The following is a 15,224-nucleotide window of genomic DNA, read 5'->3' as shown; positions in this document are numbered from 1 at the left end:
TTCCTCATTTCCTCCTTGCCCAGGTAGGTGCATAGCTGCCTCTGAGCATGACTGAGCCAGTGAAGGTGGAACAGGGTGACACTGGTCAGCGCAGGGCTTCCGGTCTGCAGGACAAAATGCTCAGGTGTCTGTAGCCTACTGTTAATAATTAAAGTACTGAGTGACTCCACTGAGTAATCAGGTGAATCTCTTTGGAAATGTTGCCATGGACGGTGAGTTGCACCTAGAGAAATGATAGAAATAGGCAGCACAGTGAGGTTTGTGTAAAACAGTCTCCAATCTGGTTGTGTTAACCCATAATGTACAATGATGAGCTGTTGTATGTAACGCTTTCTCCTTTTTTGCAGATTTTAGAAATGGAAATACGGTGGTGGCAAGGTAGGACTCATATTTTCTTCAGGTCTAAACTGTTTGTTGTTTACAGTGAAGTTTAATTGGCAGTAATCACCATACTGCATCACATTATCAAGCATTCACTGAAGAGAAAATATATGTATCTATATATAGATATAGATATAGTTATTACTGTCATGCATTTCAAATGGTGAAAGTGGATTAATTTATCAATTATGTACAATAATGCTCACCATGATAATGTCAAAATCAAAGAAATGTAATGCTTCGATTTAATAATCTGTATGCACAGTGATATATATTACTATAGTAGTATAGTACTAACATGATGAATGTGTATTTCTGGTACCTGAACATGTAATTTGCACTTTGCACACTTATAATTTGTCAGAAAAATCCAGTAGTTTGTTTATTAAACTATATGTAACTCTGCAATCCTGATCATTAATAACTTTTAACATTTATTACTGTCTCTACTGTCTACTGTATCATTCTGTTTACACAAACAAGGACTCTGCTCAAACAGACATTACTCTATGACTGTGGTACATGTTTCTATGAATCCAAAGTTGTCTTTAAAAGTTTAATAATGCTATATTAAATTTTATAATAATGCTGGTGCACTGCTAAGACTGAAGACGTTAAACTTCTCTATTTTTATTCCGGTCAAGTGAGGCTTTGGTCATTCAGGGTGAGAACAAGGGCACAGGGCTCGAGGCCTATCTCGTGCCTACTGGAGGTTTACTGCAAAGCCTCTTCATATCCCCTTAAAAGGGATTATAGTTCAGAGTTGTTGTTTTTTTTCCCTCTCCTTAGACTTACCACAAGGCTTTACTAAGTGGAGTTCCCGTAAGGGCTTTACCAGAGAGGGCTGGATTGTGAGAGTAGCAGAAAGGAAGCAGAAAATTAGATTACCTACTTTTACTTTTACGTTTCTGGTGACAAAGATGGTCCCTGTGCTGCAGCCCGTCGTATCATCTAGGGCTGTTAGCACCTCGACCCTTACTGAACCATGGAATTATGCAGATGCACCATAAATGCAAATACTGGGGGTGGGGGGCATGTTGTTGAGCTCAAGAAGCATCTGCATTTACTATTATCACAAACACATAACTAACAGATGTCCCAGTTTTTACAGAAACTATGGTTTTGTTGTTCAATATAAAAATTTAGATTTTCACAGTGTCACAGAAAAACACTGACCAGCAGTTTTACCAGATCGTATGTCCCTCTTCGGGTATGCTGACACCATAAGTGAAACAAAAGGAAACCTGAGCTTCGCTACCTGGGACCACTGGTGTCCTGTTCTAAAGCAGTACCTGTATATCTCCTATCCATTTAAAAACACACCAAAAAGGATTTTGGACAACAGGATTCATTGGGTCTTGCAGATGTTTAAACTCTTCCCAAAATCTGCTTAGTCTTACAGTGTCACATTTTGTGTAACAGAAATATGTTTTTCTCGTTACAGTAGTCGTCTACTGAGCAGTGAAGTGGGAAACAGCTTCTTTATTCCAGTTTTTAAAACATAGCTGTACAGTCTCTGTCAATGCCCATCAGCGTTTCACTTGTACAACTAATGGGAAACATGCATAAAAACAATGATGCTGTCCATCTTTTAGATCAGGTTAAATTAGCGCGACTTCTTTTGGAACTAGTTTTATCATTATTGTAACAGGTTAAGAAATTCTATACGTGTCAAGTTGTAGGGATTAGGGTGGGAGGGTTTGAAAAAGTTTGGCAACCACTGCTTCAAAATGTTATAAAATCAGGGCTTTTTTTTAAACCAAGCTCTTTTTATATCAAATCTCTTTACAGCTAGTGTGACAAGGCTTCACTATATTGAATTCCCAGGGCTTTGAACACTTGGAAAAAGGCATATCAAATGTTGTCAAATGTCAAAGGTCATAAACATCCTGCACCCTAACATTTACTTTCTGGTATATACCTTTAAATCTAATACTAAGGATGCCATGAGCCCGTGGTTCAAACTTATATTTAACCTTGTAGATCATCTGTAGCTCAGTGGAATCGTTTCACCACCTCACACCCACTACAAGTTGCACCGGCATTCAACAGCTGCTGAGATGCTTATGACACTGTTGCCACTTCCAAACAAGAGACTTAAGACAAAGTTGCCAGATGAAGTAGCAGCTGAATGTGTGAAGAACATAATGTACAGGCAGAAATCATGTGACCTAGCAACTATCCCGAACTTCCTGGTAACCTGTGGGCAACCTGAGATGCTTCATATCAGCCATTATGAGTGGTTACATCTGACACCTGAATATTTAACACTGCAGCAGATCAGGTTGCAGATGACTGGTGAATTATTAAACTCTATAAATTAGCGTGAATGAGATGCATTTTGGTGTGAGGGAGACAAACAAAAACCTTCCCGGGAACAGGTATGTAGAAAAGGACTTCTTTATGGTCTGGTTGTATTGATCTTTGAAAACTAGTTTGAGTGATACGTAGATGACCACCTTAGTTCTTTCTGTGTGGTTGCAGGTTGATGTTAAATGGTGTTGTTCTTTTGCCTTAAATGCTCGTACTCTGAAAGCTTTTGCAGCAAGATACAATAGACATTAGCAACAGAAATGCATTGTACATTGAACTAAAAGTGACAATGTAATATCCTCATATTGCCTGCAGCTGCACATCTGGCTCAAACCGTTCTTTTATAAGTTGCAGGAGGTTGTTGTAGAACAGGTTTGTGGTGAGGTTGATCATTAGGGGGAATAAAAGCTCTTGTGGAGGAATATGAGCCGCCTGCTTCAAAAGCTGGTTAAGGTGTCGTGACAACAGGTGACTGGTGGTGTGTTCGATGCACTGCATCAACGTAGAATGACAGTTATAAATGGCGACTAAACAGGTTTGGATCTTGTTGATTACCAGAGCAGGTGTGTGATGCATTATTCATGGACAGTTTAAGATGGGCAATTAACTCCAGAACAATCAGTGATCTGTTATTACAATGAGGACCAAACTGGATTTGTTTATATGTGTTTTGGTATTTGCGTTGTATATTAGTATATACATGTGTGTATTTGCCAAGTGCTATGATGCTCGCTGAAGGACACAGGGAAGGATATCAGTTGTATCTTTGTGTTGCATGCATGCACGACAAGCTATAAATGTCCTCACCGTAGGACTTGCCAAGGGGTTAAACATCAATCCATGTTTCTTACATCAATTTTTTTCTGTTCTCCTCCGTTCTCTCCTTCCTTCTCTCTCTCAGGGTCGTACAACCCCTGTGATGCACAACACGCTCATGATAAGTGAATGGCGGTCATGAGATTGTACACAAACATTCCTATCCATCATGTTTATGTGGAGTATGCATCATTTTCGAAGTATCCCAACTATCATCTCCTAATTCATCATGCTATCTCTGTTTTAGATGTTTTGACATTTGATTCTTTGCATCATTGGTCTTACATGGTGTATTTGGTCACAGAAACATCACATGTAGACTTAAAGGATGATTCATGTATCTCAGGTAGAAGACATTTTATAAAACGCCTTGCAGAATAATCAGTTATGAAAACAGTATGGAGGCGTGGTGCCGGTTCACTGCTCATTCAGGACGGCACTTGTCAAGTTAATCTCTATCCAATCCAATTGATCTTGAGGAGATTTCCCTTAGTGGACAGAGACAAGGTCCCCGTGGAGAGAGCTGCTAATTCAGTGTCTGTGTGTGAAACGCCACTTGTCGCCTCTTGGGGAAGCATTTGCTGTTGCTATTGGTGTTATATTATGATCACTGGAGACTGTTTAGTTGTAATTCTTCTCAGCCCTGATGAGTCAGAAGAAAATAACATTTGCCATGTAAGTAGAGTCATCTCCACCTACAGCTGTCTGCTTTGTTTTTGCTTTGATTTCTTCTGCTTTAAACCTGTTAAGTGGCTCCCCTGGCAGGTATAGCCGTTTCACTGAGCCGAACAAGAAAGCCTTTGGGAACAAATGTTCCCACACTGTGGATACCTACACCATGGGCTGTACACTTTTCATACATTTTAATTACCTGCTTTTCTGTGAACTGGCAGGCGATGTGTGTTTCTGTAACGCTGCAACAGCGTACAAGTCTTTGTGGACATTATGTCATCCACAGCTTTCTTTTTGTAGGACAAAGTAGCATCAGCTTTATGTAAATGTTATTATTAAAGAGGTATAATAAAGTATAAGCAGCAATTCTTTTCTTTCTTTTTTTTTTGCCATGGTCTGACATTGGAAAGCATTACTGGTCTGCGACTGTGTTTGTCCTTCAGGAGGTCTCTGTATGGCCTGTATCCCTACAAGTCCAGTATGATTGGTTTGGAGAACCTGGGCGATCCATCTGGTAACTGGGATATAGTGGAGACCATCGGTAAAGGAACATACGGAAAAGTCTACAGAGTGACCAACAAGAAAGATGGAAGTGAGGCAGCAGTGAAAGTTCTGGACCCGATCAACGTAAGTCAGAGAAAAGCATGATTACTCAACATGTTACCATTTGCAAGCTACCGTGTTTATTGTTGACCCCCCCCCCAGACAGGAAACCACTGATTTAATTTAAGGATCTATTATTAGCATGCTGTCCATGTGCACCACTCTTTATTTACCTGCAGGTGTATGTTTTTAAGTGAAACTGACAGCTACTATTAGCTGGACAGTGTTAGGGAAACAGAGAACTTTGTTATTCTGTTAGTTTTCTCTAAATGTGTCCTCCTCCTGCTTCATTGTACCGTGGCCTTTACGCCATTCATTGTCTAACATTTGCTTCTTTTTAAACTGTGTGCGCGGCCTCCTCTGTCCTTGCTCTTCTTCATTACACTAACCTCAATTAAAAACTGACTGCGTATACAGTTTTGCACTTAAACACAGACACCTGACATTTCTGTGTTTGCCTCCCTGTTGTACGTTTTTATTTTTAGGGTTGCTGATCCTATGATCTTATGAGATTGTAATAGAAAAGAGAGAAAAGACTGAAACCTTTGTGTTTTTCATTATAACTGTGACTTGTCTCAGCATCCAAAGCAGTCAAACAGAGTAAGTTGCCAGTTCTTTTTCCTCCTCTCCATCTTAAAGCAGATGCAACACTTTCTCCAGTGATATACATCAACTTCCTCCCCTTTCAGTTATTTCCTTTGGTGTTACGTCTGACACGCTGTTAGCAGAAAGTGTAGCTCGTCTGTAAATCCGTTCATTTGTCTGTGTGTTGAGGATTCTGTTGACTCTGCATTGGTGCTGAATTGTGCTAGTGAGACTTAGTCTGGGAGTGTCTGTGATTGTGTCAATGGAACAATCCCATCCTGGCAGTACTATCCACCATGATGCTCCCCTGATGGCCATGAAAATGAAGCTTCCTCCTCTCTCATCCCTCTCCCTGATTAGACTGCTGACACTATCACTCAGACATCCTGGAAGAGAAATTCTGCCTCTCTGGCTGTTGCTCTTCCACCCCTCTGAGATTTCCTTTGAAATAAAAGCACTTCCAGAAATAGTTTTGTACCCAGGCCCGTCCCGTTCTTTGTTGCAGACATTGTAACCCTCTCTTTAGGATTCTTTACTGGGCCTATTGTTTAGTTTTCTGCTTTGTTTCAAAATGAAATACAAACTGTAATATTTCAGCATATTTATTTTGTCACTGTATTGCTTCCTTCACATTTGAACATCAGCATCTTGCTTGTTTTCTCGTGCTGCTTAAAGGATGTGGATGAGGAGATTGAGGCAGAATACAACATCCTGAGGTCCCTGTCCAACCACCCGAACGTGGTGAAGTTTTATGGCATGTTTTACAAGTCAGACAAGTTATCAGGCGGACAACTGTGGCTGGTGCTGGAGGTGAGTTCTTCCTAATGTCTCTCAAGGCCAAGGCAACTTGGTTGTTTAAGTAAAACCATCTCTAACATATGCAGTACTGAAATAGACCTCAGTTTGTCATAGAAACCCACCTACATTAATGTTCACGCAGTCATGCTGCCATGTGATGCAGCATTGCCTCCTCTTAGTTGTGTGTGGGCTTGCTCTCACCATGCATCATAATCTAGAGTGGTGAAAGATGGACGAGTCACTGGAGTTTCTCTGTCTTCCTCCCAGCTGTGCAACGGCGGCTCTGTCACAGAACTCATCAAAGGCCTGCTCATGCGAGGCAAGCGTCTGCAGGAGCCCGTTATCTCATACATCTTATACAGCGCCCTCTTGGTAAGATGGCTTATTGCTAAGCTGCTAATGTTAGGAGAAGAGGTGGGATGCAAACATGTAGAGTGTGTGTGCAAGGATTTATTTTCTGTAGGGGAAGTGTGGCAGGCAGTAATGAATGTCTCTCCTGTCGAACAGCTGTGGGAGTTTGTACTCCTCACCTTTTAATGCAGCATATTCTATTTCATACTATCAACACATGACTTATAATGTGGACATGACTCGTGCTGTACTCGTGCTCTTGTTTTTTGCCCTTTAACTCAAAAGGGTCTCCAGCATTTGCACAACAACCGAATCATCCATCGTGACGTCAAAGGCAACAACATCCTCCTGACGACCGAGGGAGGAGTCAAGCTCGTTGACTTTGGTAATGGTCTTTGAAAGAGGCAATTTAGCCAATTCACCGATTACCAAAATGAGACAAATGCATCAACGCCCCAGAATCTGTCCCAGCTTTATCTTGTCTCTGAAGTGCACTGTTAGATGAATGAATCATTTTTTGGTATTTGAAGGATCAGCGGTAGGTGTCAGCAGGACATTCCCTGCAACATTGTTTGTGAAAGGAAACACAAGTGCGGGATTTAATGTGCTCCACACTTCAGTCCCTTGCTCACAATTACGTCTTTTTATTCCATGGACCGTAGCCTTAACCCGAGGCTATTATTGCTCATTTAAATTGCATTATTTGATCCTTTGCATATTAAAAGAAAGCTGTTATGGCAAATGACTTTGAGTCACCCCGAGGTATATTTATGTCCTCTGTGTCATGGAGATGAAGTGGACTCATGCTGATAAAAATCTGTCCTACATAATTTGAAATGATTATACCCCATTGTTATGGCTGCTTGGCAGGTTGCCACACTAAATTAAATGCCAGGATTTATTGATTAATTCAAACATTTAGTCTCTGCTATAAATCTGACTTTTGTTCTGAGGAAAATCACATTGATGAAGACACTAATATCTAAATCTTTAATTTAATTTAGTAATTCTTATTTTTTAGGCGTTTCAGCTCAACTGACTAGTGCACGACTGCGGAGGAACACGTCAGTGGGGACTCCGTTTTGGATGGCTCCTGAGGTTAGAGTCCACGCTTCTGTTCGCACACACACACACACACACACACACATGTTCATATCTGACAATGCAGCAGGAAAATAACACACGTTTCAGTGTTTAATTGAACATTTTAAACGTGCAATAATAGTTTAATTCTCTAGAAAAGAAAAAGGGAGGGAGAGACTTATTTCCATGTGACTCTCTCTCCCCTGTGTCATTGTGTATTCTCCTCCTCGGTCGCAGCTCTTGAGGTCGCCTCAAGGTTAATAGCTGGGAGTCTATGGCCCCTCAGCTGACTCTTTGGCAGAAATGAGGTGCGGTGATTGGGCTTGTAGGGAGGGACCTCAGGGGCAATTAGAATAAACTCAGCTGTAAAATGTAGTGTCAGTTATAATTATTGACTGTAGCAAAGAGAAGCAGATATCACCAGCTACTGAACTGAGCAACCTTTCATTGTATAAATAGGCCATAAATATTGATGTTTGTAACTCTGCCAGATTTTGAGACAGATTTGATTTGTTTTTTTGATGATAACCTAAATTGTACTGCAAGTAAAACGTGCACTAATCTCACCTCACAGGCAGATTTCCTCGTGTGCTTTGTGAAAAATCTGTATTTCAGGTTTTAATGACAGTTTAAATGATATGTTCAGATGGTCACTGTGGTGTCATGTTGCCAGGTCATAGCCTGTGAGCAGCAGTATGATTACTCGTACGATGCCCGCTGTGATGTGTGGTCGCTTGGCATCACAGCCATTGAGCTGGCAGATGGAGATCCCCCGCTGGCTGAGATGCATCCAGTCAAAGCCCTCTTCAAGATCCCACGGTGAGTCCACTAGAGGGCGCTCACACCACACAGCTGGAGGCGACCCACACAAGGACACACACTCAGACTACTGCTTTAGGTTGTGTCAGGAGGACAATGACAAACTGAATTTGACAGTAGAGGTGGTAAATTGATAAATGATAGTGGCTTTCCTGAAAAAATGAATTTGTTTTTATAATAACTTGAATTGAACAACAAAGAATAATACAAGATCTTTATGGTTTGTTCTGTACTTCTTGATGTCATTAAGTCCTATTTGCTATTGTTTTCAGCATCTCTTTGAATAATCAGTGTTTAAAATCTGCATCATCAAAAAAAAAAAAGCAGTGTTTGGCATACTACGCAACCTCAAATAATGAAGAGATTCAGTCTGTAAAAATATTCACTGCTGGAGACTGTGTGCGTCTGATGATCATTTGAAAGCTTAGTGGCTACACGCAGTTGACCTTTTGTTATCAGCACAATCGCACAATTATCTCTCAGTTAGGTAGAGATATGCCCTTCTGATTGCAATTTGCATTGGTGATTAGCTCCATTCACATTGAGATGAGGCTGTCACCTCCTCCCCGTCACAATGTTATCTCCTCCCTGCCAAGGCAGAGGAGGAACACGGTCGGCTTGTGTGTGGCAGGAATTATGGGAGCTAACGCAGCATATCATCAGAACCAAATTCAACCAAAAATTAAAATAATCACAGGAGACGAAATGGCTAAAAGCAGGACGCTTCCGTAAAATAGATGGATGGTTCATCTCAGGCTTGCAATTAATAATACGTGGCTTCTTTTTTTTTTTTGAAGAGTAGATGTAGCTTAAGGCTATTAAAAAACATCTACCTGAAACTAGCTGACTGTTTTCTGTCAAGCTCATTTCCTTATCAGCAATCATAACAAGAGAGGGCATATGCATTTCCCCGGTCAGAGATGTATCACATTTCATTACAGCAGCTTTCTAAGACTCTATGACTTTGTGGATAACTAGGATGGTAATAGCATTGGACATATATCTTTAACTGACATCCCTTTGTCTCCGCTCCAATCAAAATAGATACTTTGCCCTTTTGGCATGAATTGGGACTCGAGGCTTCGCACTTGGTGGTATAAATTACAGTGAATGTGTTGAACCATGAAATGATTCTGTTAACATGTCATTTATCTCGGATATATTTTCCCATCATTGCAGCAAAGCAGACAAAATCTTGTGGCGTGTATTACGACTCCTGTACGAATTACTTTCTAAATATGGAAAAGCGTTTCACCTTTGGGCCTTTAGTGGCGATGAGAGTGATTCATGATGAAATAGAAGAGATTCATCTTCACGTGTTTCAATTATTGCAAAGTTATCGTTTTTTTTCCCCCCTCTCTCTCGCTCTCTCTTTTCAATTTAATACGTCACAAACTACCAGCAGAGAAGCATTTTCTGAGGTATTGTCCTTGGGCAGCGCATGTTTTATGAAATCCATATTAGCCCTAAGACATGCAAGAAGCATTTTCATCATTCTGATTTTTTACACTTGCACACAGTGTAATGCGCTTCACTGTCATGTTGTTAATCTTCTGTGTATCGTCCACCATTTTTATTCCTAGGTAGTGAAATATAAGGAAAATACGCCGTAGTTGTGGTTGATGTTTCTTAGATTTTCTAGGACTGTGTAGTCAGCTCTTTGTAATAGCGCTATTCTGCTTGTCTGTGATGCTGTTTTTTCTTTCTTTATTTTTATGAGAAGACAGTTGTTAGCTGTTGCTGGACAATCTCTTGTCACGCTGAAGATTTAACAATTCCTGGCGAGAAGCAAATAAACACCCACTGCTATTACGACTTTGAGCACAGGGGCCATCAGCAGAAAGCCTTTATGTCACAGCTTTGGTTGTGCTAGGGGAAACATGCACAGGTGGAAATGATTCTCCTCCCAGCAGGCTTTAAACGATGAGAGGAGCTCTGACATCTGTCAGAGGGGGATGCTGATGAGCTGATGAGCTCTACGTATAATGGGTCACCTTGATGTGTGGTTTCTGCCTCAGAAATAATCAGATACTTGACTTGTGATGTTAATTCATGCATGTATTTAAATCGCAGTTAGAACATGCTATTTTTGTGGCTTCAGATGTTTTAATATTAGGTTGAAGTTGCTTTTTGTTATGATTGAAGGTAATTGAGTGTATTGAAGTATGTGCTGTGTGGTAGACGTGATGTCCATGGCGACCACGAATGAAAGTAATGAAGCATTTCAGAGGGTAAAGTTATAAAATCATCAACTGCAAAATTACTAATGAACACCCAAGACGAAGATGGTGTGTGATATTTAACACACAGAAAGGTTTATTGCTCGAGACAGTGCTCTCTTTGCTATGCAGCCCCACAGTGTCCATGTGATGTCAAACCAAAGTGGGTGTAAAATGTGTTGTAAAGGTTAGAGCCAATTGGCAAAGACATCCAAGGTCGTGTTTATTCGTCCAGATCCGCGTCGATATTGGTCACATATTTAACTGCACATGTGTTTGTCTGAGCGGAGACCGAGCAAGATTGATGTTGGAAGTAAATGATGGCCTGTCAGAGGCAACAAATGCTAATCAAATCATGAGGAAACCCACACAGGCACAGATAAAACATGCAAACTCCACGCTATGGAGGTAGAAATGTAAGAATGATTGAAAAGGCATTTGCATTTGCTTCTCATGTATTTTTTAAATCCTATCTTGTAGAGGTTTTAGCAACAAAATAAAAAATGAATTCATTCTTTGTGAATTCTTTGTAGACTGAATCTTGCAGCTAAATGCTAAAATCAACATGCTAATATGTTTATGACAGTGCAAACATGCTCCTGAAACATGAAAGCTACCTTGTGTCATGCTCTATCCCTAAAATAGGTGTGGAGACAATTGCCCCTGTATTTAATTTCACCAACTATTAGGATTCATCCTTTGTGGAGCATGAATATCTTTGAAGTTTTAGGGTTTAATTGAGTGCCGTGCATGTCCAAAATGTAATCTCTGATCACAGTGGTGGACTAACTGATCAACTAACCACTGTGATTGATCAACTGATTGATTGGTGATTTGGTTATATAGAAAAAAAGACAACACAGTTATGACCCCTAATAAAGAAATCATTTTGTTTATTATACTATTATATACTACTATTATTACAAGTTTTGATGCAGTTATTTTATATTATTTATATTTGTGCTCTGTGTGGTGTCCAAGACTACAGCATTCGGTGTCGCCCCCCCACCACCACAAACCCATGATAAATGTAGCACTAGTTCTCCATGTTCATGCATGTGTGCTCAAAGAAGTGCTGGTGCTCTGGCTGGGATGATAGATGAGCTGAAAGTGGGTGGTCCATTCACTGAATAGGTCTTCATTTGGGGTCCTCATACTTATTCTCTGTTAAGCTGGTCTAAAGGCCGCTGTGTTTCTCCTTTGAGAACCAGTATATACTGTATTTCAAGCAAAGACATACACTTATCATTTCATTATGCATACTGAGTGCAGCTTTGATTCATTTGTAAACTAAACTACTTGTCCCATGTTCTCCTCAAATGTTACCTGAATCGATTCATAGCTCCAGCAGCAAGGTTTTGCAAGCTATATGATGGATTATCTGTATATATGTATATTTAAATTTGTCTTATTGAAGTTATAACCTTGTTGTTTTGTAGGCATTTTAACCTCCAACATATTGTCTTAAATTATAGATATCTGACAAAGAAACAGATCAATTAATGTTATTATATGTTGGTGGAATTATAAATCTATATGGAAAAATTAGAAGTTAGTCCTGAGCCCAGGTAGTGTCACAGACAAAGTGCTTCTCTGTAACCTGATCTAAAGAACTGCTTGAATGAACAACAGTGCTTTGCATCATGTGTAAAGCAGGGGAATTATAAACTCTGCGTACGCTTATTCAAATAGTGCATCGGCCTGATTTTTGTCTTCCTTCATGGCTTAGTTACAGCCATCAAGTGCTGCTGACACCTCTGTGATTTCGCCTCAATCCACTCAGAGGAACGTCTGACAGTACATGCACTGCCTGGACAGAGATTTGAATAAGCCATTTGTGTTTACAATATGAGCCAGCACTCTCACAAATACTAAAAGGAAAAAAAAAAAATGCCTGAATTCGCTAAGCACAATGAGCGTACTTGACAGTGTTATCAGCAGCGCTGCTATATTGACTTTGTAATGTATAAGCAGTATGGTACAACATCAAGGCGAGAATGTGTCTTCAGGCTCACATTAGAGGTTGCATTGAAGCAGTCAGCTACTGGCTTTGATCAGCACTTTGGAAAGGATTGCCTGCCTGAATCTTTATCAAAGACTTGACTAACTTAGTTCTGTGGAAAATGACAGATTTCGAACCCCAACATCAAAAAAAAAAAAGATGTTAAATATGTTGTTGTATAATGTGTAGCTGCATCTACCTCTGGTTTGTTTGTGATAAACAAAATGAAAGTGATTTAATTCCTTTTTTTTCCAGTCTGATGGCTTTGTTGAAAGAAATGTGCTCTAATTAAAGCAGTTAATAAATGTCTCGACCCGCTCTGTCACATCCTCCAGCTGTCAGACTGGCAGCTCCCTGGGAAGATAACTGTACTCAGGAGTGTCCAGCCTTGGCTCCTCATACAGACCTGCCTCCTGTCGTCATGTGCACTTGAAAAGTGTTAGCCTCATTATAGATGGCCTCCGTAAATGCTGCTGACAGAGGTATTACTAGCTCCCATAACTTCTGGCTCTCAATGGCAGATGCTTGCTGCCAGACAGCGGAGGAGCTGTTATCATTTGTCACTTTTTCTATGGCTGCCACAGTCCTGGACCCTGACCAACTTGTCCTCGGACCAAAAACTCTAACGGGAGTCTGGTGGTCACTCTGCCTGCCAGCGACCATTTGTCTCGCGGTCTTAAATGTGCAGCAATGATCATGTCATATGAATGCACAGAATAAAGCCACTGTTTTCACATATCATACTGACTTCTGTGTGTTGTGGTGTTGTTTCAGAAATCCCTCCCCAACGTTACGAAATCCAGAACAATGGTGCAGAAGTTTCAGCCACTTCATCAGCCAGTAAGTGTCCTTTAACTTCAATCTGTCAATCTCTGCCTGCTTTGCCTACTGAAAAAATGTTTGATTTACAGTTTGTCCACTATCAAATGTTAAAACATAAATGGAAGCATTAGCTGTAATGTGGTCAGAAGACAGGAACGTACATGTAAACATGGAAGGAGGTGAAATTGGTATTTTACAGCCATATTCTCCCAAGCATCTTGTCTTTCTCTTCATTGACTTTAATTTGTGTAAATCTGCCACAGAGCCACAAACTAATTCACCTTAGTTATCAGTTCTATCTGTGGTCCAGATAACTTATCATTTCCTCCACTGTGCAGAGCTAATAATGTCAGGGGTGGCTTGTAATGGTTCCTCAGAATATACAACTTTAATATCAACCACACAGAGGTGTGTGAGTCTGGGCCATAATGAGAAAATAAAATTCAATTTGTTGGTGTTGAATTTGTGTGGGCATGGTTTCTGGCTAACGTTTCTGTTGGCACTGGCGGAGGTTTTCACTGAAATGTGATAACTGAAAAGGAGTAATTGAAAAAATAAACGGATCATCAGCCTTGAAGGGTTGTTGCCTTTTGTGCCACCGGAGTTATTGATTGATCAGGACAGAGTCTGGGGATATTACCTCTTAAACCAGCCAAGGCGGGGTGTTTTTTTTTTTTTACAGTGTCACTGCTGCTGTTTTCACTGGATACTTCTTGGATTGTAGCTCTGTAATCTGGGTTAATGGATTGTGTGATATCATATCTGAATTAATCTCCTTAAACAAAGCCCACAAGAGTTCAATGTGGTGGGGCTGGACAATGTTATCAAGGTTTGCAGGCTGTTTGTGAAGCCTTTTCAGCCCTGTGTAGAAAGAAGTGTGCTTGGGGGGGGGGGGGTTCAGGATAATAAATCCATCACCAGTGTCTGCACTTGTGCAGCCAAAGAGCTGACTTCTATGACAAAGTGGCTTGGCGTTCAGCATCCCGGCAGCACAGCCCTGCTAATAGCAGCAACCTCTGCTTAATGTCCTGACACTAATGAATTCATGGAATTAACTTTCCCAGCTGAACAAACTGATAAAAGAAACAGAATTTCAGTGTAGATTAGGCGGTGGGAATTAGATTGGTGTTTTTCTCCTATCTCGACAGTGTCTGCAGTTGTTGCTGTTGTAGCTCTTATACACACACACGTTCAGACGCTTGAAGTCTTTAGGTGACCGAGTAAATGAAATGAGCAAATGTGGGTTGCTGATTGGTTGATGGTGGGTTGTTTAAGGTGAGGCGGCATCTTTTCATCATAAGGTTTCATAGGTTTCTTCTGTTAATATATAAAACCTTTCAAAAATGAAAGGTAGATGTGGTCTCCTGGATTGTCAGCGTCTGCGCTTGTCACATTAAATGTTTATAGAGCATTTTTATGCGCTAAAACTGATGCTGAAGGGCTTAGGGACAGAGCCCACGGCCACTATCACAAAGCGACATCACCTATTGGCAAACACTGCTCATTGTAGATAGGTCTCACTGTTGTTCCATAACGGGCTTGTTTGGACTCGGGGCCATAGTGATAGTGACCATGTGGTATGAGAACGACCGATTAGTGACCCAGACTTTAAAATGCTTGCGAGGAGCTCCCTGCTGCTGTGAGTGTCTGTCAGAGGTGCTTCGGCTTTCTAAAATGTTCAGGTGATTGCACAGTCAGCTGCTCAATTTGCTCTGATTTGAAGTTTGGCAAATGATAATGTGGGAGGCTTGTCTGCCTGA

General features: G+C 40.7%; 1 protein-coding gene across 1 annotated transcript in view; it reads left to right on the top strand.

Annotated features, from left to right (window-relative positions):
• The first annotated feature begins 353 nt into the window (after positions 1-353).
• Positions 354-15,224, top strand: part of myo3b (myosin IIIB) — a 54,483-nt gene continuing 39,612 nt past the window's right edge. Inside the window, exons 1-8 of the mRNA XM_026375749.1 lie at positions 354-378; positions 4,626-4,809; positions 6,046-6,180; positions 6,436-6,540; positions 6,805-6,904; positions 7,541-7,617; positions 8,276-8,421; positions 13,417-13,482. Coding sequence (XP_026231534.1) covers positions 4,663-4,809; positions 6,046-6,180; positions 6,436-6,540; positions 6,805-6,904; positions 7,541-7,617; positions 8,276-8,421; positions 13,417-13,482 — 776 coding nt within the window. The 5' untranslated portion in view covers positions 354-378; positions 4,626-4,662. The remainder of the gene's footprint in view (positions 379-4,625; positions 4,810-6,045; positions 6,181-6,435; positions 6,541-6,804; positions 6,905-7,540; positions 7,618-8,275; positions 8,422-13,416; positions 13,483-15,224) is intronic.

This window comes from Anabas testudineus, chromosome 21 (assembly GCF_900324465.2).
Source record: "Anabas testudineus chromosome 21, fAnaTes1.2, whole genome shotgun sequence".
In the NCBI taxonomy this organism is placed as follows: domain Eukaryota; kingdom Metazoa; phylum Chordata; class Actinopteri; order Anabantiformes; family Anabantidae; genus Anabas; species Anabas testudineus.
This window is presented reverse-complemented; position numbering and strand designations above follow the sequence as displayed.